The sequence below is a fragment of the Oncorhynchus mykiss genome, chromosome 6, assembly GCF_013265735.2.
Source record: "Oncorhynchus mykiss isolate Arlee chromosome 6, USDA_OmykA_1.1, whole genome shotgun sequence".
Taxonomy (NCBI): domain Eukaryota; kingdom Metazoa; phylum Chordata; class Actinopteri; order Salmoniformes; family Salmonidae; genus Oncorhynchus; species Oncorhynchus mykiss.
The window spans coordinates 99,978,418-100,004,979 of NC_048570.1; the positions used below are offsets into that span (position 1 = coordinate 99,978,418).

General features: G+C 46.2%; 1 protein-coding gene across 3 annotated transcripts in view; it reads right to left on the reverse strand.

Moving 5' to 3' along the window:
• Positions 1-26,562, reverse strand: part of LOC110518867 (insulin-like growth factor 1 receptor) — a 147,764-nt gene that overhangs the window by 53,060 nt on the left and 68,142 nt on the right. For all 3 annotated transcript variants that reach the window (XM_036981717.1, XM_036981719.1, XM_036981718.1), the window contains exons 5-11: positions 24,131-24,267; positions 20,052-20,196; positions 10,814-11,022; positions 4,645-4,771; positions 2,845-3,080; positions 1,742-1,909; positions 319-526 (exon numbers count right to left, since the gene is read on the reverse strand). In XM_036981717.1, the coding sequence (XP_036837612.1) occupies positions 319-526; positions 1,742-1,909; positions 2,845-3,080; positions 4,645-4,771; positions 10,814-11,022; positions 20,052-20,196; positions 24,131-24,267 (1,230 nt within the window). The remainder of the gene's footprint in view (positions 1-318; positions 527-1,741; positions 1,910-2,844; positions 3,081-4,644; positions 4,772-10,813; positions 11,023-20,051; positions 20,197-24,130; positions 24,268-26,562) is intronic.

The window sequence follows — 26,562 nt, forward strand, 5'->3', positions numbered from 1 at the left end:
ATCTGCTTACCTGGGGGTAAAGATAGAGTTGTGTAAGACGTCCTCCTCAGGTGTGTGTGTGTGTGTGTTACGGCCTGTGATCTGCTTACCTGGGGGTAAAGATAGAGTTGTGTAAGACGTTCTCCCCAGGTGTGTGTGTGTGTGTGTTACGGCCTGTGATCTGCTTACCTGGGGGTAAAGATAGAGTTGTGTAAGACGTTCTCCCCAGGTGTGTGTGTGTGTTACGGCCTGTGATCTGCTTACCTGGGGGTAAAGATAGAGTTGTGTAAGACGTTCTCCCCAGGTGTGTGTGTGTGTTACGGCCTGTGATCTGCTTACCTGGGGGTAAAGATAGAGTTGTGTAAAAAGTTCTCAAAGACTTTTCTGTATGAAGCGTCAGCTGCCTCTGCCTCCAGGTCTCCTACAGATTTAGGACAGGGACAGCATGGCCCCTTGTCCCCCCCACCAACGTCTGGTTTAGTAGGTTTCAGGTCCTCCTCCATGTCAGTCAACCCGGTAGCAGCTATACGGACCGGGATCTTCAGTTCTGAGGAGAGACAAAGAGAGGAGGGGTTATGGTGGAGGGGTTAGGGTGGAGGGGTTAGGGTGGAGGGGTCAGGGTGTAGGGGTCAGGGTGGAGGGGTCAGGGTGTAGGGGTCAGGGTGGAGGGGTCAGGGTGTATGGGTCAGGGTGTATGAGTCAGGGTGTATGAGTCAGGGTGGAGGGGTCAGGGTGTAGGGGTCAGGGTGTAGGGGTCAGGGTGGAGGGGTCAGGGTGGAGGGGTCAGGGTGTATGAGTCAGGGTGTATGAGTCAGGGTGTATGAGTCAGGGTGTAGGGGTCAGGGTGTAGGGGTCAGGGTGTAGGGGTCAGGGTGGAGGGGTCAGGGTGGAGGGGTCAGGGTGGAGGGGTCAGGGTGTATGGGTCAGGGTGTATGGGTCAGGGTGGAGGGGTCAGGGTGTAGGGGTCAGGGTGTAGGGGTCAGGGTGGAGGGGTCAGGGTGGAGGGGTCAGGGTGGAGGGGTCAGGGTGGAGGGGTCAGGGTGGAGGGGTCAGGGTGGAGGGGTCAGGGTGGAGGGGTCAGGGTGGAGGGGTCAGGGTGTAGGGGTCAGGGTGGAGGGGTCAGGGTGGAGGGGTCAGGGTGGAGGGGTCAGGGTGGAGGGGTCAGGGTGTAGGGGTCAGGGTGTAGGGGTCAGGGTGGAGGGGTCAGGGTGTAGGGGTCAGGGTGGAGGGGTCAGGGTGTATGGGTCAGGGTGTATGGGTCAGGGTGTATGAGTCAGGGTGGAGGGGTCAGGGTGTAGGGGTCAGGGTGTAGGGGTCAGGGTGGAGGGGTCAGGGTGTATGAGTCAGGGTGTAGGGGTCAGGGTGTAGGGGTCAGGGTGTAGGGGTCAGGGTGTAGGGGTCAGGGTGGAGGGGTCAGGGTGGAGGGGTCAGGGTGTATGAGTCAGGGTGTAGGGGTCAGGGTGTAGGGGTCAGGGTGGAGGGGTCAGGGTGGAGGGGTCAGGGTGGAGGGGTCAGGGTGTATGAGTCAGGGTGTATGAGTCAGGGTGTATGAGTCAGGGTGTAGGGGTCAGGGTGGAGGGGTCAGGGTGGAGGGGTCAGGGTGGAGGGGTCAGGGTGGAGGGGTCAGGGTGGAGGGGTCAGGGTGTATGGGTCAGGGTGGAGGGGTCAGGGTGTAGGGGTCAGGGTGTAGGGGTCAGGGTGTAGGGGTTATGGTGGAGGGGTCAGGGTGTAGGGGTCAGGGTGGAGGGGTCAGGGTACTGACCTTTAGAGCAGTAGTTGTGTTGGTATAGCTCTCTGTCTTCAGCCTGTTGCTGCCAGCGGACCAGGTAATAGGTGTGGTTCCCGTTGGGGGAGGCAGGGGGAGACCAGCGGACCACCAGGTTGGTAGAGGAGTTAGAGTATGTTCTCACATCCAGGGGCATGGACGGCTCTACAGGAAACAGATTATAACAGTTCTCACATCCAGGGGCATGGACGGCTCTACAGGAAACAGATTATAACAGTTCTCACATCCAGGGACATGGACGGCTCTACAGGAAACAGATTATAACAGTTCTCACATCCAGGGGCATGGACGGCTCTACAGGAAACAGAAAGATTTAAAGATGGTAACTAGGCCTTGTGACAGTACTTCCTAGAGCTCTGCTACCCAACCCCCCATATTATACATCAGGTCTGTTCTTAATCAATAAACCCTACACCCTAACCCCTACACCCTAACCCCTCCACCCTAACCCCTCCACCCTAACCCCTCCACCCTAACCACTACACCCTAACCACTACACCCTAACCCCTACACCCTAACCCCTCCACCCTAACCACTACACCCTGCACCCTAACCCCTACACCCCTGTCCTTTACCTGAGGGGCTGGTTCTGATGTAGACTACTTCACTCTTGGCTCCCAGGATGTCTAACCCCTCCACCCTAACCCCTAAACCCTCCACCCTAACACCCCCACCCTAACCCCTCCACCCCTGTCCTTTACCTGAGAGGCTGGTTCTGATGTAGACTACTTCACTCTTGGCTCCCAGGATGTCTAACCCCTCACCCCTAACCCCTACACCCCACACCCCTGTCCTTTACCTGAGGGGCTGGTTCTGATGTAGACTACTTCACTCTTGGCTCCCAGGATGTCTAACCCCTCCACCCTAACCCCTCCACCCCTGTCCTTTACCTGAGGGGCTGGTTCTGATGTAGACTACTTCACTCTTGGCTCCCAGGATGTCTAACCCCTCACCCCTAACCCCTACACCCCACACCCCTGTCCTTTACCTGAGGGGCTGGTTCTGATGTAGACTACTTCACTCTTGGCTCCCAAGATGTCTAACCCCTCCACCCTAACCCCTCCACCCCTGTCCTTTACCTGAGGGGCTGGTTCTGATGTAGACTACTTCACTCTTGGCTCCCAGGATGTGTCTATCCTCTGCCACCAGAGTGATGGCCTTGACGTAGATGGCGTACTGGGTCCAGGGCTTGAGAGGCGACAGTAGAACCCCCGGGTCAGAATTCTTCTCCTGGGGAAGGTCCACGTCCACCATGTTCCAACTGTTGGAGCCACAACCGTCCTGGCCGTCAAACTCTGTGATGTTCTGGTACGCACTGGAGGAGAGGGAGACGCATGGGTTAGAGGATATAGAGAAAGTAGAGGCAGACTGATGGGTTAGTGGATATAGAGGAAGTAGAGGCAGACTGATGGGTTAGACGATATAGAGGAAGCAGAGGCAAACTGATGGGTTAGAGGATATAGAGGAAGCAGAGGCAGACTGATGGGTTAGAGGATATAGAGGCAGACTGATGGGTTAGAGGATATAGAGGAAGTAGAGCCAGACTGATGGGTTAGGGTTAGAGGATATAGAGGAAGTAGAGAGACTGATGGGTTAGAGGATATAGAGGAAGTAGAGGAAGTAGAGAGAGACTGATGGGTTAGAGGATGTTCTAGGATATAGAGGAAGTAGAGAAAGACTGATGGGTTAGGGGATATAGAGGATGTACAGACAGACTGATGGTTAAGAGGATATAGAGGAAGTAGAGCCAGACTGATGGGTTAGGGGATATAGAGGATATAGAGGAAGTAGAGACAGACTGATGGGTCAGAGGATATAGAGGAAGTAGAGGCTGACTGATGGGTTAGGGGATATAGAGGATATAGAGGAAGTAGAGCCAGACTGATGGGTTAGGGGATATAGAGGATATAGAGGAAGTAGAGCCAGACTGATGGGTTAGGGGATATAGAGGAAGTAGAGACAGACTGATGGGTTAGGGGATATAGAGGATATAGAGGAAGTAGAGCCAGACTGATGGGTTAGGGGATATAGAGGATATAGAGGAAGTAGAGCCAGACTGATGGTTAGAGGATATAGAGGAATTAGAGACAGACTGATGGGTTAGGGGATAGAGGAAGTAGAGACAGACTGATGGGTTAGAGGATATAGAGGAAGTAGAGAGAGACTGATGGGTTAGAGGATATAGAGGAAGTACAGACAGACTGATGGGTTAGAGGATATAGAGGAAGTACAGACAGACTGATGGGTTAGAGGATATAGAGGAAGTAGAGACAGACTGATGGGTTAGGGATTATATAGAGAAAGTAGAGACAGACTGATGGGTTAGAGGATATAGAGGAAGTAAAGACAGACTGATGGGTTAGGTGATGTTCTAGGATATAGAGGAAGTAGAGAGACTGATGGGTTAGAGGATATAGAGGAAGTACAGAGAGACTGATGGGTTAGGGGATATAGAGGAAGTAGAGACAGACTGATGGGTTAGGGTTAGATATAGATGAAGTAGAGTGATGGGTTAGAGGATGTTCTAGGATATAGAGGAAGTACAGACAGACTGATGGGTTAGAGAATGTTCTAGGATATAGAGGAAGTAGAGAGACTGATGGGTTAGAGGATATAGAGGAAGTAGAGAGAGACTGATGGGTTAGAGGATATAGAGGAAGTAGAGACAGACTGATGGGTTAGAGGATATAGTGGAAGTACAGACAGACTGATGGGTTAGGGTTAGATATAGAGGAAGTAGAGTGATGGGTTAGAGGATATAGAGGAAGTACAGACAGACTGATGGGTTAGGGTTAGATATAGAGGAAGTAGAGTGATGGGTTAGAGGATGTTCTAGGATATAGAGGAAGTACAGACAGACTGACTGTAGAGTAACTTACGCCTCCTTGTAGTATAGTATGAATGAGATGAGGTCTCTATAGTCTGGGGGTCTGTAGCGCTGCCAGGTCACTTTGATACGGTTAGACATCGTACTGTTGGACTTGAACCGCAAGATCTTACTCTCACCTGGTGAACACAACCAATCACACAATTTACACAGCCTGTTCACCTGGCAACCAATCACAACCAGTCAGCTCACCTGGAGAATACAACCAATCACAACGATCAGCCCTAATCCTACAGGTGCTTAGAAACATCTCATCAAACCAGCCTATTACATTGTCTCGGTGTTGAGATCAAACCAGCACATTACATTGTCTCAGTGTTGAGATCAAACCAGCACATTACATTGTCTCAGTGTTGAGATCAAACCAGCCCATTACATTGTCTCAGTGTTGAGATCAAACCAGCCCATTACATTGTCTCAGTGTTGAGATCAAACCAGCCCATTGCATTGTCTCAGTGGTGAGATCAAACCAGCCCATTACATTGTCTCAGTGTTGAGATCAAACCAGCCCATCACATTGTCTCAGTGGTGAGATCAAACCAGCCCATTACATTGTCTCAGTGTTGAGATCAAACCAGCCCATTACACTGTCTAAGTGGTGAGAGCAGGAAAAGTAGAACTTGTTTGTTTCCAGAGTTTGCTGTTGAGGGCAATACGGTGTGGGCTGAACCATGCAGTACACAACTATTTCTTCAACGAATGGACATGGCTGAAACATTTATTTATTTGACTTTTTTTTTAACTAGGCAAGTCAGTTATGAACAAATTCTAATTTTTCTTCCTGCATTGATCAGGGGCAGAACGACATATTTTTACCTTGTCAGCTCGGGGATTTGATCTAGCAACCCTTCAGTTACTGGCCCAATGCTCTAACCACTAGGCTACCTGCCACTCCACATGCAGTACACAGCTATTGTTTCAATGAATGGACATGGCTGAACCATGCAGTATATACTATGAAATGACATGTGTATGGAATCACGTAGTAAACAAAAAAGTGTTAAACTGATCAAAATATATTTCAAATTCTTCAAAGAAGCCACCCTTTGCCTTGATGACAGCTTGGCACACTCTGGCATTCTCTCAACCAGCTTCACAATGTAGTCACTTGGAATGCATTTCAATTAACAGGTGTGCCTTGTTAAAATGCTAATTTGTGTCATTTCTTTCCTTCTCAATGCATTTGAGCCAATCAGTTGTGTTGTGACAAGGTAGGGGTGATATACAGAAGATATCCCTATTTCCTAAAAGAACAAGTCCACATTATCAAAAGAACAACTCAAATAAGCAAAGAGAAACGACAGTCAATCGGAACATTTCAAGAACTTTGAAAGTTTCTTCAAGTGCAGTCGCAAAAACCATCAAGTGCTATGATGAAACTGTCTCTCATGAGGACCGCCACAGGAAAGGAAGACCCAGCGTTACCTCTGCTGCCGAGGATAAGTTCATTAGCGTTGACTGCACCTCAGATTGCAGCCCAGTTCAAGTAACAAAAACATCTCAACATCAACTGTTCAGAGGAGACTGTGTGAATCAGGACTTCATGATCGAATTGCTGCAGAGAAACCACTACTAAAGGACACCAATAAGAAAAAGACTTGCTTGGGCCAAGGAACATGACCAATGGACATTAGACCGGTGGAAATCTGTCCTTTGGTCTGATGAGTCCAAATTTGAGATTTTTGGTTCCAACCGCCATGTCTTTGTGCGATGCAGAGTAGGTGAACGGATGATCTCTGCATGTGTGGTTCCCACCGTGAAGCATGGAGTAGGAGGTGTGATGTCTTTGTGCGATGCAGAGTAGGTGAACGGATGATCTCTGCATGTGTAGTTTCCATCGTGAAGCATGGAGTAGGTGGTGTGATGGTGTGGGGATGCTTTGCTGGTGACACTGATTTAGTTAGAATAAACCAGCATGGCTACCACAGCATTCTGCAGCGATATGCCATCCCATCTGGTTTGCGCTTAGTGGGACTATTATTTGTTTTTCAACAGGACAATGACCCAACACACCTTCAGGCTGTGTAAGGACTATTTGACCAAGAAGGAGAGTGATGGAGTGCTGCATCAGATGACCTGGCCTCCACAATCACCTGACCTCAACCCAATTGATATGGTTTGGGATGAGTTGGACCACAGAGTGAAGGAAAAAAAGCCAACAAGTGCTCAGCATATGTGGGAACTCCTTCAAGACCGTTGGAAAAGTATTCCTCATGAAGCTGGTTGAGAGAATGCCAAGAGTGTGCTAAGCTGTCATCAAGGCAAAGGGTGGCTACTTTGAAGAATCTAAAATCTAAAATCTATATTTTGATTTGTTGAACTTTTTTAGTTACTTCATAATTGCATATGTGTTATTTCATAGTTTGGATGTTTTCACTAATGTAGAAAATAGCAAAACTAAAAAAGAAAACTTGAATGGGTAGTTGTCCAAACTTGACTGGTACTGCCATGTAGTAACTAAAAAGGTTTAATATAAAGTATAGTATTATAGAGATGTATAGTGTAGTACAGTATAATATAAAGTACAGGATCATAGAGCTGTATAGTACAGTATATTATAAAGTAAAGCATCATAGAGCTGTTTAATATAAAGTTTCATAGAGCTGTACAGTATAATATATTGCAGCTGTATAGTCTAGTATAGTATAATATAAAGTATTGTATCATAGAGCTGTTTAATATAAAGTTTCATAGAGCTGTATAGTATAATATATTGCAGCTGTATAGTCTAGTATAGTATAATATAAAGTATTGTATCATAGAGCTGTTTAATATAAAGTTTCATAGAGCTGTATAGTATAATATCAAGTATAATATATTGCAGCTGTATAGTCTAGTATAGTATAAAGTAAAGTATCAGAGCTGTATGCTACAGTATAATATAAAGTATAATATCAGAGCAGTATAGTATAATATAAAGTATAGTATGATAGAGCTGTTTAATATAAAGTATAGTATCATAGAGCTGTATATTAAATTATAATATAAAGTAAAGTATCAGAGCTGTAGATTATAGTATAAAGTATAGTATCATAGAGCTGTATAGTATAGAGCTGTTAAATATAACGTATGGTATCATAGAGCTGTTAAATATAAAGTATAGTATCATAGAGCTGTTAAATATAAAGTATAGTATAATGGAGCTGTATAGTACAGTATAATATCATAGAGCTGTATAGTACAGTATAATATCATAGAGCTGTATAGTACAGTATAATATCATAGAGCTGTATAGTACAGTATAATATCATAGAGCAGTATAGTACAGTATAATATCATAGAGCTGTATAGTACAGTATAATATCAGAGCTGTACAGTATAATATCATAGAGCTGTATAGTACAGTATAATATCATAGAGCTGTATAGTACAGTATAATATCATAGAGCTGTACAGTATAATATCATAGAGCTGTACAGTATAATATCATAGAGCTGTATAGTACAGTATAATATCATAGAGCTGTACAGTACAGTATAATATCATAGAGCTGTATAGTACAGTATAATATCATAGAGCTGTACAGTACAGTATAATATCATAGAGCTGTACAGTATAATATCATAGAGCTGTATAGTACAGTATAATATCATAGAGCTGTACAGTACAGTATAATATCATAGAGCTGTATAGTACAGTATAATATCATAGAGCTGTATAGTACAGTATAATATCATAGAGCTGTATAGTACAGTATAATATCATAGAGCCGTACAGTACAGTATAATATCATAGAGCTGTACAGTATAATATCATAGAGCTGTATAGTACAGTATAATATCATAGAGCTGTATAGTACAGTATAATATCATAGAGCTGTATAGTACAGTATAATATCATAGAGCAGTATAGTACAGTATAATATCATAGAGCTGTATAGTACAGTATAATATCAGAGCTGTACAGTATAATATCATAGAGCTGTATAGTACAGTATAATATCATAGAGCTGTATAGTACAGTATAATATCATAGAGCTGTACAGTATAATATCATAGAGCTGTACAGTATAATATCATAGAGCTGTATAGTACAGTATAATATCATAGAGCTGTACAGTACAGTATAATATCATAGAGCTGTATAGTACAGTATAATATCATAGAGCTGTACAGTACAGTATAATATCATAGAGCTGTACAGTATAATATCATAGAGCTGTATAGTACAGTATAATATCATAGAGCTGTACAGTACAGTATAATATCATAGAGCTGTATAGTACAGTATAATATCATAGAGCTGTATAGTACAGTATAATATCATAGAGCTGTATAGTACAGTATAATATCATAGAGCTGTACAGTACAGTATAATATCATAGAGCTGTATAGTACAGTATAATATCATAGAGCTGTACAGTATAATATCATAGAGCTGTATAGTACAGTATAATATCATAGAGCTGTATAGTACAGTATAATATCAGAGCTGTACAGTATAATATCATAGAGCTGTATAGTACAGTATAATATCATAGAGCTGTACAGTACAGTATAATATCATAGAGCTGTATAGTACAGTATAATATCATAGAGCTGTATAGTACAGTATAATATCAGAGCTGTACAGTATAATATCATAGAGCTGTATAGTACAGTATAATATCATAGAGCTGTACAGTACAGTATAATATCATAGAGCTGTATAGTACAGTATAATATCATAGAGCTGTACAGTACAGTATAATATCATAGAGCTGTACAGTATAATATCATAGAGCTGTATAGTACAGTATAATATCATAGAGCTGTACAGTACAGTATAATATCATAGAGCTGTATAGTACAGTATAATATCATAGAGCTGTATAGTACAGTATAATATCATAGAGCTGTATAGTACAGTATAATATCATAGAGCTGTACAGTACAGTATAATATCATAGAGCTGTATAGTACAGTATAATATCATAGAGCTGTATAGTACAGTATAATATCATAGAGCTGTACAGTATAATATCATAGAGCTGTATAGTACAGTATAATATCATAGAGCTGTATAGTACAGTATAATATCATAGAGCTGTACAGTATAATATCATAGAGCTGTACAGTATAATATCATAGAGCTGTACAGTATAATATCATAGAGCTGTACAGTATAATATCATAGAGCTGTACAGTATAATATCATAGAGCTGTATAGTACAGTATAATATCATAGAGCTGTACAGTATAATATCATAAAGCTGTACAGTATAATATCATAGAGCTGTACAGTATAATATCATAGAGCTGTATAGTACAGTATAATATCATAGAGCTGTACAGTATAATATCATAGAGCTGTACAGTATAATATCATAGAGCTGTACAGTATAATATCATAGAGCTGTATAGTACAGTATAATATCATAGAGCTGTACAGTATAATATCATAGAGCTGTATAGTACAGTATAATATCATAGAGCTGTACAGTATAATATCATAGAGCTGTATAGTACAGTATAATATCATAGAGCTGTACAGTATAATATCATAGAGCTGTATAGTACAGTATAATATCATAGAGCTGTACAGTACAGTATAATATCATAGAGCTGTACAGTATAATATCATAGAGCTGTATAGTACAGTATAATATCATAGAGCTGTACAGTATAATATCATAGAGCTGTACAGTATAATATCATAGAGCTGTATAGTACAGTATAATATCATAGAGCTGTATTGTACAGTATAATATCATAGAGCTGTACAGTATAGTATAATATCATAGAGCTGTATAGTACAGTATAATATCATAGAGCCGTACAGTACAGTATAATATCATAGAGCTGTACAGTATAATATCATAGAGCTGTACAGTATAATATCATAGAGCTGTACAGTATAATATCATAGAGCTGTATAGTACAGTATAATATCATAGAGCTGTACAGTATAGTATAATATCATAGAGCTGTATAGTACAGTATAATATCATAGAGCTGTACAGTATAGTATAATATCATAGAGCTGTACAGTACAGTATAATATCATAGAGCTGTACAGTATAGTATAATATCATAGAGCTGTATAGTACAGTATAATATCATAGAGCTGTATAGTACAGTATAATATCATAGAGCCGTACAGTATAATATCATAGAGCTGTACAGTACAGTATAATATCATAGAGCCGTACAGTGCAGTATAATATAAATAAAGTATCGTACAGCTTGCTCGGTCTCCGTTGTTCCTGAAGTCGTCCTCCTCAAACTTCTCTGTGATGCCCGTCCTCTGCCACATCTTCCGGATCTCCGACATGCAGAGTTTAGGGTTGGATCGGAAGAACAGTTTCCCGGCCCGGATGGTCAGGTTGTGCTGGGTCCAATCCCACAAGAACTGGAGGTGCTGATTGTCTACTGCATGGAAAGCATACATGCTGAGGGGATTGAGGGGGGCGGAGAGGAGGAACAGAGGAGAGAGGAGAGAGAGGTGGGGAGGGAGAGAGAGGAGAGAGAGGTGGGGAGGGAGAGAGAGGAGAGAGAGGTGGGGAGGGAGAGAGAGGAGAGAGAGGTGGGGAGGGAGAGGTGTGGAGGGAGAGAGAGGAGAGAGAGGTGGGGAGGGAGAGAGAGGAGAGAAGAGGAGAGAGGTGGGGAGAGAGAGAGAGAGGAGAGAAGAGGGAGAGAGGTGGGGAGGGAGAGAGAGGAGAGAGGACAGAGAGAGGTGGGGAGGGAGAGAGGTGGGGAGGGAGAGAGAGGTGGGGAGGAAGAGAGAGGTGGGGAGGAAGAGAGAGGTGGGGAGGAAGAGAGAGGTGGGGAGGAAGAGAGAGGTGGGGAGGGAGAGAGAGGTGGGGAGGGAGAGAGAGGTGGGGAGGGAGAGAGAGGTGGGGAGGGAGAGAGAGGTGGTGAGGGGGAGAGAGAGGTGGGGAGGGAGAGAGAGGTGGGGAGGGAGAGAGAGGTGGGGAGGGAGAGAGAGGTGGGGAGGGAGAGAGAGGTGGGGAGGGAGAAAGAGAGAGGAGAGAGGTGGGGAGGTAGAGGGAGGTAGAGAGAGGTGGAGGTGAGGAGGGAGAGAGAGGTGGGGAGGTAGAGAGAGAGAGAGGTAGAGGGAGGAGAGATGGGGAGGGAGAAGGGAGGAGAAAGAACAGGGAGTCACCAACAGTAAACAGAAATATCCTCTCAGTCTGATGGTCCCCACCACACTAACCCTGCAGTCTGATGGTCTCCACCACACTAACCCTGCAGTCTGATGGTCTCCACCACACTAACCCTGCAGTCTGATGGTCCCCACCACACTAACCCTGCAGTCTGATGGTCCCCACCACACTAACCCTGCAGTCTGATGGTCTCCACCACACTAACCCTGCAGTCTGATGATCCCCACCACACTAACCCTGCAGTCTGATGGTCCCCACACTAACCCTACAGTCTGATGGTCCCCACCACACTAACCCTGCAGTCTGATGGTCCCCACAACACTAACCCTGCAGTCTGATGGTCCCCACCACACTAACCCTGCAGTCTGATGGTCCCCACCACACTAACCCTGCAGTCTGATGGTCCCCACCACACTAACCCTGCAGTCTGATGGTCCCCGCCACACTAACCCTGCAGTCTGATGGTCCCCGCCACACTAACCCTGCAGTCTGATGGTCCCCACCACACTAACCCTGCAGTCTGATGGTCCCCACCACACTAACCCTGCAGTCTGATGGTCCCCACCACACTAACCCTGCAGTCTGATGGTCCCCACCACACTAACCCTGCAGTCTGATGGTCCCCGCCACACTAACCCTGCAGTCTGATGGTCCCCACCACACTAACCCTGCAGTCTGATGGTCTCCACCACACTAACCCTGCAGTCTGATGGTCTCCACCACACTAACCATGCAGTCTGATGGTCCCCACCACACTAACCCTGCAGTCTGATGGTCCCCACCACACTAACCCTGCAGTCTGATGGTCTCCACCACACTAACCCTGCAGTCTGATGGTCTCCACCACACTAACCCTGCAGTCTGATGGTCTCCACCACACTAACCCTGCAGTCTGATGGTCTCCACCACACTAACCCTGCAGTCTGATGGTCTCCACCACACTAACCCTGCAGTCTGATGGTCTCCACCACACTAACCCTGCAGTCTGATGATCTCCACCACACTAACCCTGCAGTCTGATGGTCTCCACCACACTAACCCTCAGTCTGCTTTCACCCTTTGTGATTAGATGATTATTATAATATTACTGCATCCTGCCTGTCCAGACCAGTACCAGAGGAGATGGACAGATTTTAACAGGGCCAAACGGAGAGAAGACAGAGAAAATGAGAGAGGAGAAGGGGCAGATTTTAACAGGGCCAAACGGAGAGAAGACAGAGAAAATGAGAGAGGAGAAGGGGCAGATTTTAACAGGGCCAAATGGAGAGAAGACAGAGAAAATGAGAGAGGAGAAGGGGCAGATTTTAACAGGGCCAAACGGAGAGAAGACAGAGAAAATGAGAGAGGAGAAGGGACAGATTTTAATAGGGCCAAATGGAGAGAAGACAGAGAAAATGAGAGGCAGATTTTAACAGGGCCAAACGGAGAGAAGACAGAGAAAATGAGAGAGGCAGATTTTAACAGGGCCAAACGGAGAGAAGACAGAGAAAATGAGGAGAGGGGCAGATTTTAACAGGGCCAAACGGAGAGAAGACAAAGAAAATGAGAGAGGAGATGGGCAGATTTTAACAGGGCCAAATGGAGAGAAGACAGAGAAAATGAGAGAGGAGAGGGTCAGTAGAACAACACAACTTTAACCACTTTAGTTCCGTGAGGACTCAGGAATGGCAGGAATGCAGTGAGCCTTGGAGCAGATAACTTTCTAATCAGAGAGAGAGAGACAAGGCCGAGGGGAAGTGGAGAGGGGGAGGACGGGTGAGGAGAGGTGGGGGTTTAGGCCAAGGCCCTCTCGTGACCACGGATGCCATTTTTGAAAACGTTCCGATCGCTCCGTGAGGTAGAGGTGGCCCATTAGCGAGAGCAACGAAGGAGCAGACAAAGCAAGGTCAGACTATCTAGGCCTGCCCTGGCAGATCCATCTCATCCAAACCACCACAACACATGTTGCTGCTGTGGTTTACAGTTGAATCAGAGGCAATATTACGACAGCAACAACGTATTTATTTAACCTTTATTTTACAAGTTGAGAACACATTCTACCTGGGGAATAGTTACAGGGGAGAGGAGGGGGATGAATGAACCAATTGGAAGCTGGGGATGATTAGGTGACTTATATTATGAGAGCCAGATTGAGAATTTAGCCAGAATACCGGGATTAACACCCCTACTATTACAATAAGTGCCATGGGATCTTTAGTGACCACAGAGTCAAGACACCCGTCTAACATCCCATCCGAAAGATGGCAACCCTACACAGGGCAATGTCCCCAATCACTGCCCTGGGGCATTGGGAAAGAGTGCCTCCTACTGGCCCTCCAACATCACTTCCAGCAGCATCTGGTCTCCCATCCAGGGACTGACCAGGACCAACCCTGCTGAGCTTCAGAAGCAAGCCAGCAGTGGTATGCAGGGTGGTATGCTGCTGCCTAACATAGTGGGATGCAGGGTGGTATGCTGCTGCCTAACAGTGGGATGCAGGGTGGTATGCTGCTGCCTAACATAGTGGGATGCAGGGTGGTATGCTGCTGCCTAACATAGTGGGATGCAGGGTGGTTGCTGCTGCCTAACATAGTGGGATGCAGGGTGGTATGCTGCTGCCTAACATAGTGGGATAAAGGGTGGTAGGCTGCTGCCTAACATAGTGGGATAAAGGGTGGTAGGCTGCTGCCTAACATAGTGGGATGCAGGGTGGTATGCTGCTGCCTAACAGTGGGATGCAGGGTGGTTGCTGCTGCCTAACATAGTGGGATGCAGGGTGGTATGCTGCTGCCTAACAGTGGGATGCAGGGTGGTATGCTGCTGCCTAACATAGTGGGATGCAGGGTGGTTGCTGCTGCCTAACATAGTGGGATGCAGGGTGGTATGCTGCTGCCTAACATAGTGGGATAAAGGGTGGTAGGCTGCTGCCTAACATAGTGGGATGCAGGGTGGTATGCTGCTGCCTAACAGTGGGATGCAGGGTGGTATGCTGCTGCCTAACATAGTGGGATGCAGGGTGGTATGCTGCTGCCTAACAGTGGGATGCAGGGTGGTATGCTGCTGCCTAACATAGTGGGATGCAGGGTGGTATGCTGCTGCCTAACATAGTGGGATGCAGGGTGGTATGCTGCTGCCTAACAGTGGGATGCAGGGTGGTTTGCTGCTGCCTAACAGTGGGGTGCAGGGTGGTTTGCTGCTGCCTAACAGTGGGATGCAGGGTGGTTTGCTGCTGCCTAACAGTGGGATGCAGGGTGGTATGCTGCTGCCTAACAGTGGGATGCAGGGTGGTAAAATGCAGATGTATTAAACACCTGACAGGATCTTTTAATGTGTATGACTGAGCCATTGTTAATGAAACTCTCAGACAACAGCAGAGGACAGTGTTTTTTATGTAGGTGAAAGGGAATACTGTTTCGGTCCACACCAACCCTATAGCTCCATATTGTGATAGAATAGCCATGCAGAGACAGTTGTAATACGGACAACCTACGCAGAGGAACCTCTCCTAGCATTCCCCTACAAACACCACTCAATACGCTACCTGATTACCATGGCAACGCATAACGCCACATCGACGGAGAGAGAGAGAGTGAAAGAGGAAATTCCTCAAAACAAACCATTAAAAGATGAAAAGGCAAAAGAACCAAGCAGATAAGCTGACAGTAGAGGGGCGAGGAGCTGGTCCTGATCCTGCTTTACAAAGCTGACAGAATGTAGAGGGGTGGGGAGCTGGTCCTGATCCTCCTTTACAAAGCTGACAGTAGAGGGGCGAGGAGCTGGTCCTGATCCTGCTTTACAAAGCTGACAGAATGTAGAGGGGTGGGGAGCTGGTCCTGATCCTCCTTTACAAAGCTGACAGAATGTAGAGGGGCGAGGAGCTGGTCCTGATCCTCCTTTACAAAGCTGACAGAATGTAGAGGGGTGGGGAGCTGGTCCTGATCCTCCTTTACAAAGCTGACAGAATGTAGAGGGGTGGGGAGCTGGTCCTGATCCTCCTTTACAAAGCTGACAGAATGTAGAGGGGCGAGGAGCTGGTCCTGATCCTCCTTTACAAAGCTGACAGAATGTAGAGGGGTGGGGAGCTGGTCCTGATCCTCCTTTACAAAGCTGACAGAATGTAGAGGGGTGGGGAGCTGGTCCTGATCCTCCTTTACAAAGCTGACAGAATGTAGAGGGGTGGGGAGCCGGTCCTGATCCTCCTTTACAAAGCTGACAGTAGAGGGGTGGGGAGCTGGTCCTGATCCTCCTTTACAAAGCTGACAGAATGTAGAGGGGTGGGGAGCTGGTCCTGATCCTCCTTTACAAAGCTGACAGAATGTAGAGGGGCGAGGAGCTGGTCCTGATCCTCCTTTACAAAGCTGACAGAATGTAGAGGGGTGGGGAGCTGGTCCTGATCCTCCTTTACAAAGCTGACAGAATGTAGAGAGGTGGGGAGCTGGTCCTGGTCCTCCTTTACAAAGCTGACAGAATGTAGAGGGGTGGGGAGCTGGTCCTGATCCTCCTTTACAAAGCTGACAGAATGTAGAGGGGTGGGGAGCTGGTCCTGATCCTCCTTTACAAAGCTGACAGAATGTAGAGGGGTGGGGAGCTGGTCCTGATCCTCCTTTACAAAGCTGACAGAATGTAGAGGGGCGAGGAGCTGGTCCTGATCCTCCTTTACAAAGCTGACAGAATGTAGAGGGGTGGGGAGCTGGTCCTGATCCTCCTTTACAAAGCTGACAGAATGTAGAGGGGTGGGGAGCTGGTCCTGATCCTCCTTTACAAAGCTGACAGAATGTAGAGGGGTGGGGAGCTGGTCCTGATCCTCCTTTACAAAGCTGACAGTAGAGGGGTGGGGAGCTGGTCCTGATCCTCCTTTACAAAGCTGACAGAATGTAGAGAGGTGGGGAGCTGGTCCTGGTCCTCCTTTACAAAGCTGACAGAATGTAGAGGGGTGGGGAGCTGGTCCTGATCCTCCTTTACAAAGCTGACAGAATGTAGAGGGGTGGGGAGCTGGTCCTGATCCTCCTTTACAAAGCTGACAGAATGTAGAGGGGTGGGGAGCTGGTCCTGATCCTCCTTTACAAAGCTGACAGAATGTAGAGGGGCGAGGAGCTGGTCCTGATCCTCCATTACAAAGCTGACAGAATGTAGAGGGGTGGGGAGCTGGTCCTGATCCTCCTTTACAAAGCTGACAGAATGTAGAGGGGTGGGGAGCTGGTCCTGATCCTCCTTTACAAAGCTGACAGAATGTAGAGGGGTGGGGAGCTGGTCCTGATCCTCCTTTACAAAGCTGACAGTAGAGGGGTGGGGAGCTGGTCCTGATCCTCCTTTACAAAGCTGACAGAATGTAGAGGGGTGGGGAGCTGGTCCTGATCCTCCTTTACAAAGCTGACAGAATGTAGAGGGGCGAGGAGCTGGTCCTGATCCTCCTTTACAAAGCTGACAGAATGTAGAGGGGCGAGGAGCTGGTCCTGATCCTCCTTTACAAAGCTGACAGAATGTAGAGGGGTGGGGAGCTGGTCCTGATCCTCCTTTACAAAGCTGACAGAATGTAGAGGGGTGGGGAGCTGGTCCTGATCCTCCTTTACAAAGCTGACAGAATGTAGAGGGGTGGGGAGCCGGTCCTGATCCTCCTTTACAAAGCTGACAGTAGAGGGGTGGGGAGCTGGTCCTGATCCTCCTTTACAAAGCTGACAGAATGTAGAGGGGTGGGGAGCTGGTCCTGATCCTCCTTTACAAAGCTGACAGAATGTAGAGGGGCGAGGAGCTGGTCCTGATCCTCCTTTACAAAGCTGACAGAATGTAGAGGGGTGGGGAGCTGGTCCTGATCCTCCTTTACAAAGCTGACAGAATGTAGAGAGGTGGGGAGCTGGTCCTGGTCCTCCTTTACAAAGCTGACAGAATGTAGAGGGGTGGGGAGCTGGTCCTGATCCTCCTTTACAAAGCTGACAGAATGTAGAGGGGTGGGGAGCTGGTCCTGATCCTCCTTTACAAAGCTGACAGAATGTAGAGGGGTGGGGAGCTGGTCCTGATCCTCCTTTACAAAGCTGACAGAATGTAGAGGGGCGAGGAGCTGGTCCTGATCCTCCTTTACAAAGCTGACAGAATGTAGAGGGGTGGGGAGCTGGTCCTGATCCTCCTTTACAAAGCTGACAGAATGTAGAGGGGTGGGGAGCTGGTCCTGATCCTCCTTTACAAAGCTGACAGAATGTAGAGGGGTGGGGAGCTGGTCCTGATCCTCCTTTACAAAGCTGACAGTAGAGGGGTGGGGAGCTGGTCCTGATCCTCCTTTACAAAGCTGACAGAATGTAGAGAGGTGGGGAGCTGGTCCTGGTCCTCCTTTACAAAGCTGACAGAATGTAGAGGGGTGGGGAGCTGGTCCTGATCCTCCTTTACAAAGCTGACAGAATGTAGAGGGGTGGGGAGCTGGTCCTGATCCTCCTTTACAAAGCTGACAGAATGTAGAGGGGTGGGGAGCTGGTCCTGATCCTCCTTTACAAAGCTGACAGAATGTAGAGGGGCGAGGAGCTGGTCCTGATCCTCCTTTACAAAGCTGACAGAATGTAGAGGGGTGGGGAGCTGGTCCTGATCCTCCTTTACAAAGCTGACAGAATGTAGAGGGGTGGGGAGCTGGTCCTGATCCTCCTTTACAAAGCTGACAGAATGTAGAGGGGTGGGGAGCTGGTCCTGATCCTCCTTTACAAAGCTGACAGTAGAGGGGTGGGGAGCTGGTCCTGATCCTCCTTTACAAAGCTGACAGAATGTAGAGGGGTGGGGAGCTGGTCCTGATCCTCCTTTACAAAGCTGACAGAATGTAGAGGGGCGAGGAGCTGGTCCTGATCCTCCTTTACAAAGCTGACAGAATGTAGAGGGGTGGGGAGCTGGTCCTGATCCTCCTTTACAAAGCTGACAGAATGTAGAGGGGCGAGGAGCTGGTCCTGATCCTCCTTTACAAAGCTGACAGTAGAGGGGTGGGGAGCTGGTCCTGATCCTCCTTTACAAAGCTGACAGAATGTAGAGGGGTGGGGAGCTGGTCCTGATCCTCCTTTACAAAGCTGACAGAATGTAGAGGGGCGAGGAGCTGGTCCTGATCCTCCTTTACAAAGCTGACAGAATGTAGAGGGGTGGGGAGCTGGTCCTGATCCTCCTTTACAAAGCTGACAGTAGAGGGGTGGGGAGCTGGTCCTGATCCTCCTTTACAAAGCTGACAGAATGTAGAGGGGCGAGGAGCTGGTCCTGATCCTCCTTTACAAAGCTGACAGAATGTAGAGGGGTGGGGAGCTGGTCCTGATCCTCATTTACAAAGCTGACAGAATGTAGAGGGGTGGGGAGCTGGTCCTGATCCTCCTTTACAAAGCTGACAGAATGTAGAGGGGTGGGGAGCTGGTCCTGATCCTCCTTTACAAAGCTGACAGAATGTAGGGGGGTGGGGAGCTGGTCCTGATCCTCCTTTACAAAGCTGACAGAATGTAGAGGGGTGGGGAGCTGGTCCTGATCCTCCTTTACAAAGCTGACAGAATGTAGAGGGGTGGGGAGCTGGTCCTGATCCTCCTTTACAAAGCTGACAGAATGTAGAGGGGTGGGGAGCTGGTCCTCCTTTACAAAGCTGACAGAATGTAGAGGGGTGGGGAGCTGGTCCTCCTTTACAAAGCTGCCAGAATGTAGAGGGGTGGGGAGCTGGTCCTGGTCCTCCTTTACAAAGCTGACAGAATGTAGAGGGGTGGGGAGCTGGTCCTGATCCTCCTTTACAAAGCTGACAGAATGTAGAGGGGTGGGGAGCTGGTCCTGATCCTCCTTTACAAAGCTGACAGAATGTAGAGGGGTGGGGACAGGAACTAATGGGGCAACAGGAACTAATGGGGATCCATAATAAACCCCAGGAAGAGTAGCTGCTGCCTTGGCAACAGGAACTAATGGGGATCCATAATAAACCCCAGGAAGAGTAGCTGCTGCCTTGGCAGGAACTAATGGGGATCCATAATAAACCCCAGGAAGAGTAGCTGCTGCCTTGGCAGGAACTAATGGGGATCCATAATAAACCCCAGGAAGAGTAGCTGCTGCCTTGGCAACAGGAACTAATGGGGATCCATAATAAACCCCAGGAAGAGTAGCTGCTGCCTTGACAGGAACTAATGGGGATCCATAATAAACCCCAGGAAGAGGAGGAAGAGGAGGAGGAGGAGGGAGGGGGTGGTGGTAGAAGTAGCGGTATTAGTAGTAGTAGTAGTAGTAGTAGTGGTAGTAGTAGCAGTAGTAGTAGTAGCAGTAGTAGTAGTAGTAGTAGCTGGGGGAACGAGGATGAGGATGAATGAGGATGAGGATGAATGAGGATCCATAATAATGTGGTAACATACTCGTCCATCAGATCCTCTCCATTGATGTAGCGGAGGCTCTTGAGGAAGGACAGGGAGCCCAGCGTCTGAGAGTGTCTGATTCTCACGTAGCCAGTCACTGTCTGGATCAATCCCATGAAACTCTCCAGCTCAGACACTATGTTCTCTAGAGGAGGGGAGGAGAGGAGTTAGGTTAGGATTGTTGCCTGTCACTGTTCTCTAGAGGAGGAGACAGAGAAAGGAGTTTGGATCGTTGCCTCTCACTGTTCTCTAGAGGAGGAGAGGAGACAGAGACAGGAGTTTGGAATGTTGCCTCTCACTGTTCTCTAGAGGAGGAGACAGAGAAAGGAGTTAGGATCGTTGCCTCTCACTGTTCTCTAGAGGAGGAGACAGAGACAGGAGTTTGGATCGTTGCCTCTCACTGTTCTCTAGAGGAGGAGACAGAGAAAGGAGTTAGGATCGTTGCCTCTCACTGTTCTCTAGAGGAGGAGACAGAGACAGGAGTTTGGATCGTTGCCTCTCACTGTTCTCTAGAGGAGGAGACAGAGAAAGGAGTTTGGATCGTTGCCTCTCACTGTTCTCTAGAGGAGACAGAAAGGAGTTAGGATCGTTGCCTCTCACTGTTCTCTAGAGGAGGAGACAGAGAAAGGAGTTAGGATCGTTGCCTCTCACTGTTCTCTAGAGGAGGAGACAGAGACAGGAGTTTGGATCGTTGCCTCTCACTGTTCTCTAGAGGAGGAGACAGAGAAAGGAGTTTGGATCGTTGCCTCTCACTGTTCTCTAGAGGAGACAGAAAGGAGTTAGGATCGTTGCCTCTCACTGTTCTCTAGAGGAGGAGACAGAGAAAGGAGTTAGGATCGTTGCCTCTCACTGTTCCCTAGGATAACAGGTAGTGATATATAACTGTACTATAACAAGTAGTGATATACAGTGCCTTGCGAAAGTATTCGGCCCCCTTGAACTTTGCGACCTTTTGCCACATTTCAGGCTTCAAACATAAAGATATAAAACTGTATTTTTTCAACAACAAGTGGGACACAATCATGAAGTGGAACGACATTTATTGGATATTTCAAACTTTTTTAACAAATCAAAAACTGAAAAATTGGGTGTGCAAAATGATTCAGCCCCCTTAAGTTAATACTTTGTAGCGCCACCTTTTGCTGCGATTACAGCTGTAAGTCGCTTGGGGTATGTCTCTATCAGTTTTGCACATCGAGAGACTGACATTTTTTCCCATTCCTCCTTGCAAAACAGCTCGAACTCAGTGAGGTTGGATGGAGAGCATTTGTGAACAGCAGTTTTCAGTTCTTTCCACAGATTCAAGTCTGGACTTTGACTTGGCCATTCTAACACCTGGATATGTTTATTTTTTAACCATTCCATTGTAGATTTTGCTTTATGTTTTGGATCATTCTCTTGTTGGAAGACAAATCTCCGTCCCAGTCTCAGGTCTTTTGCAGACTCCATCAGGTTTTCTTCCAGAATGGTCCTGTATTTAGCTCCATCCATCTTCCCATCAATTTTAACCATCTTCCCTGTACCTGCTGAAGAAAAGCAGGCCCAAACCATGATGCTGCCACCACCATGTTTGACAGTGGGGATGGTGTGTTCAGCTGTGTTGCTTTTCCGCCAAACATAACGTTTTGCATTGTTGCCAAAAAGTTCAATTTTGGTTTCATCTGACCAGAGCACCTTCTTCCACATGTTTGGTGTGTCTCCCAGGTGGCTTGTGGCAAACTTTAAACAACACTTTTTATGGATATCTTTAAGAAATGGCTTTCTTCTTGCCACTCTTCCATAAAGGCCAGATTTGTGCAATATAAGACTGATTGTTGTACTATGGACAGAGTCTCCCACCTCAGCTGTAGATCTCTGCAGTTCATCCAGAGTGATCATGGGCCTCTTGGCTGCATCTCTGATCAGTCTTCTCCTTGTATGAGCTGAAAGTTTAGAGGGACGGCCAGGTCTTGGTAGATTTGCAGTGGTCTGATACTCCTTCCATTTCAATATTATCGCTTGCACAGTGCTCCTTGGGATGTTTAAAGCTTGGGAAATCTTTTTGTATCCAAATCCGGCTTTAAACTTCTTCACAACAGTATCTCGGACCTGCCTGGTGTGTTCCTTGTTCTTCATGATGCTCTCTGCGCTTTTAACGGACCTCTGACACTATCACAGTGCAGGTGCATTTATACGGAGACTTGATTACACACAGGTGGATTGTATTTATCATCATTAGTCATTTAGGTCAACATTGGATCATTCAGAGATCCTCACTGAACTTCTGGAGAGAGTTTGCTGCACTGAAAGTAAAGGGGCTGAATAATTTTGCACGCCCAATTTTTCAGTTTTTGATTTGTTAACCTCTTGGATCTCTAGGGGCGCTATTTCATTTTTGGATAAAAAACGTTCCCGTTTTAAGCGCAATATTTTGTCACGAAAAGATGCTCGACTATGCATATTATTGACCGTTTTGGAAAGAAAACACTCTGAAGTTTCAGAATCTGCAAAGATATTGTCTGTAAGTGCCCCAGAACTCATTCTACAGGTGAAACCAAGATGATACGTCAACCAGGAAATGAGCAGAATCTCTGAGGCTCTGTTTTCCATTGTCTCCTTATATGGCTGTGATTGCGCAAGGAATGAGCCTACACTTTCTGTCGTTTCCCCAAGGTGTTTGCAGCATTGTGACGTATTTGTAGGCATATCATTGGAAGATTGACCATAAGAGACTACATTTTCCAAGTGTCCGCCTGGTGTCCCTGCGTCGAAATTGGAGCGCAAAGCCAGGTCCAATTATTTTTCCATTTGAGAGCAAGGAGAAACCAGGCTTCCACGAAGGATATATCATCGAAGAGATATGTGGAAAAACACCTTGAGGATTGATTCTAAACCACGTTTGCCATGTTTCAGTCGATATTATGGAGTTAATTTGGAAAAAAGTTCGCGTTTTGAGGGCTGAATTTTTTTTTTTTTTTTTTTTTTTTTTTTTTTTGGTAGCCAAATGTGATGTACAAAACGGAGCTATTTCTAATACACAAATAATCTTTTTGGAAAAACTGAGCATCTGCTATCTAACTGAGAGTCTCCTCATTGAAAACATCAGAAGTTCTTCAAAGGTAAGTTATTTTATTTGAAGGCTTTACTTGTTTTTGTGATAGTTGCCTGCTAAATGCTAATGCTAATGCTAATGCTAAATGCTACGCTAGCTAGCTACTGTTACACAAATGATTGTTTTCCTATGGTTGAAAAGCATATTTTGAAAATCTGAGATGACAGTGTTGTTAACAAAAGGCTAAGCTTGAGAGATAGCATATTTATTTCATTTCATTTGCGATTTTCATGAATAGTTAACGTTGCGTTATGGTAATGAGCTTAGGTCTATAAATAGAATCCCGGATCCGGGTTTGGTCGTCGCAACAGGTTAAAAAAGTTTGAAATATCCAATAAATGTCGTTCCACTTCATGATTGTGTCCCACTTGTTGTTGATTCTTCACAAAAAAAATACAGTTTTATATCTTTATGTTTGAAGCCTGAAATGTGGCAAAAGGTCGCAAAGTTCAAGGGGGCCGAATACTTTCGCAAGGCACTGTATAACTGTACTATAACAGGTAGTGATATATAACTGTACTATAACAGGTAGTGATATATAACTGTACTATAACAGGCAGTGATATATAACTGTACTATAACAGGTATATAACTGTACTATAACAGGTAGTGATATATAACTGTACTATAACAGGTATATAACTGTACTATAACAGGCAGTGATATATAACTGTACTATAACAGGTAGTGATATATAACTGTACTATAACAGGCAGTGATATATAACTGTACTATAACAGGTATATAACTGTACTATAACAGGTAGTGATATATAACTGTACTATAACAGGTATATAACTGTACTATAACAGGCAGTGATATATAACTGTACTATAACAGGCAGTGATATATAACTGTACTATAACAGGTAGTGATATATAACTGTACTATAACAGGCAGTGATATATAACTGTACTATAACAGGTAGTGATATATAACTGTACTATAACAGGCAGTGATATATAACTGTACTATAACAGGTACTTACGTCCTCTACGGATGTTGATTTGTAGGTTGCCCTTGACGACGGTACATCCCTTCAGAGACTGGGCCGCGTCCACGGAGTCAATGACCTTCTCATCACAGATCTTATCACATAGCCCGTCACACGCACTGCAGAACATACTGGAGATGGGGGAGAGTGGGAGAGGAACAGTCAGACAGACATAAAACATACCAAGGTATACTGAACAAAAATATAAACGCAATCAACCATTTCAAATATTCTACTGAGTTACAGTTCATAAGGAAATCAGTGTAATAAATTCATTAGGTCCTAATCTATGGATTTCACAGGACTGGGAATACAGATATGCATCTGTTGGTCAAAGATAACTGTTTAAAACAGATAGGGGTGTGGATCAGAAAACCTGTCAGTATCTGGTGTGACCACCGTTTGCCTCGTGCAGCGCGACACATCTCCTTGACAGAGTTAAAAAATATATATATATTTCACCTTTATTTAACCAGGTAGGCTAGTTGAGAACAAGTTCTCATTTACAACTGCGACCTGGCCAAGATAAAGCATAGCAATTCGACACCTACAACAACACAGAGTTACACATGGAATAAACAAAACATACAGTCAATAATACAGTAGAACAAAAGAAAACAAAAAGTCTATATACAGTGAGTGCAAATGAGGTAAGTTAAGGAAATAGGCCATGGTGGCGAAGTAATTACAATATAGCAATTAAACACTGGAATGGTAGATCGGCAGAAGATGAATGTGCAGGTAGAGATACTGGGGTGCAAAGGAGCAAAATAAAAAAATAAAAAAATACCAGTATGGGGATGAGGTAGGTAGATAGATGGGCTGTTTACAGATGGGCTATGAACAGGTGCAGTGATCTGTGAGCTGCTCTGACAGCTGGTGCTTAAAGCTAGTGAGAGAGATATGAGTCTCCAGCTTCACAGATTTTTTCAATTCGTTCCAGTCATGGGCAGCAGAGAACTGGAAGGAAAGACGACCAAAGGAGGAATTGGCTTTGGGGGTGACTAGTGAGAGCGTACAGGTCGCAATGGTGGGTAGTGTATAGGGCTTTGGTGACAAAACGGATGGCACTGTGATAGACTGCATCCAGTTTGTTGAGTAGAGTGTTGGAGGCTATTTTATAGATGACATCGCCGAAGTCGAGGATCGGTAGGATGGTCAGTTTTACGAGGGTATGTTTGGCAGCATGAGTTGATCAGGATCTCGTCGTGGTATCTCTGCGCATTCAATTTACCCATACCATAACCCCACCGCCACCATGGGGCACTATGTTCACATCAGCAAACTGCTCGCACACACCTTGTCTGCCATCTGCCCGGTACAGTTCCAACCGGGATTCATCCCGGAAGAGCACACGTCTCCAGCGTGCCAGTGGCCATCGAAGGTGAGCATTTGCCCACTGAAGTCGGTTACGGCGACGAATACACCGACGAATACTCCATCCGCTGTGCCTTCAACCGGCCTCCGTCGGAGCAGACGCTCCTACTAGCCCCGGGATACTAACCTTAAACGCTGTGTCACCCGCGTGCTAGCGTAGTGGCGGCTTCCCTGTTCCATCTACTGCTGCCCCCTGGACACTAGGATCACTTGGCTACATAGCTGATGCCTGCTGGACTATCCATTAATCACGGTACTCCATTCTGTTTATTTATGTTTTGTCTGTCGGTCCCAGACGCGAACTCAGGCTCTGTGTGTAGTTAATTCGACCCTCTCTGCCTAGTCATCGCCATTTTACCTGCTGTTGTTGTGCTAGCTGATTAGCTGTTGTTGTCTCACCTGTTGTTTTAGCTAGCTCTCCCAATCAACACCTGCGTTTACTGTATGCCTCGCTGTATGTCTCTCTCAAATGTCAATATGCCTTGTATACTGTTGTTCAGGTTAGTTATCATTGTTTTAGTTTACAATGGAGCCCCTAGTTCCACTCTTCATACCTCTGATACCTCCTTTGTCTCACCTCCCACACATGCGGTGACCTCACCGATTATAACCAGAATGTCCAGAGATACAACCTCTCTTATCATCACCCAGCGCCTGGGCTTACCTCCGCTGTACCCGCACCCCACCATACCCGTCTGCACATTATGCCCTGAATATATTCTACCATGCCCAGAAATCTGCTCCTTTTATTCTTTGTCCCCAACGCTCTAGGCGACCAGTTTTGATAGCCTTTAGCCGCACCCTCATCCTACTCCTCCGTTCCAGGCCCTGCATGTCCCCAGGCACCCTCATTTGTTGACTTCTGTGATCGAAAAAGCCTTGGTTTCATGCATGTCAACATCAGAAGCCTCCTCCCTAAGTTTGTTTTACTCACTGCTTTAGCACACTCTGCCAACCCTGATGTCCTTGCCGTGTCTGAATCCTGGCTCAGGAAGGCCACCAAAAATTAGGAGATTTCCATACCCAACTATAACACTTTCCGTCAAGAT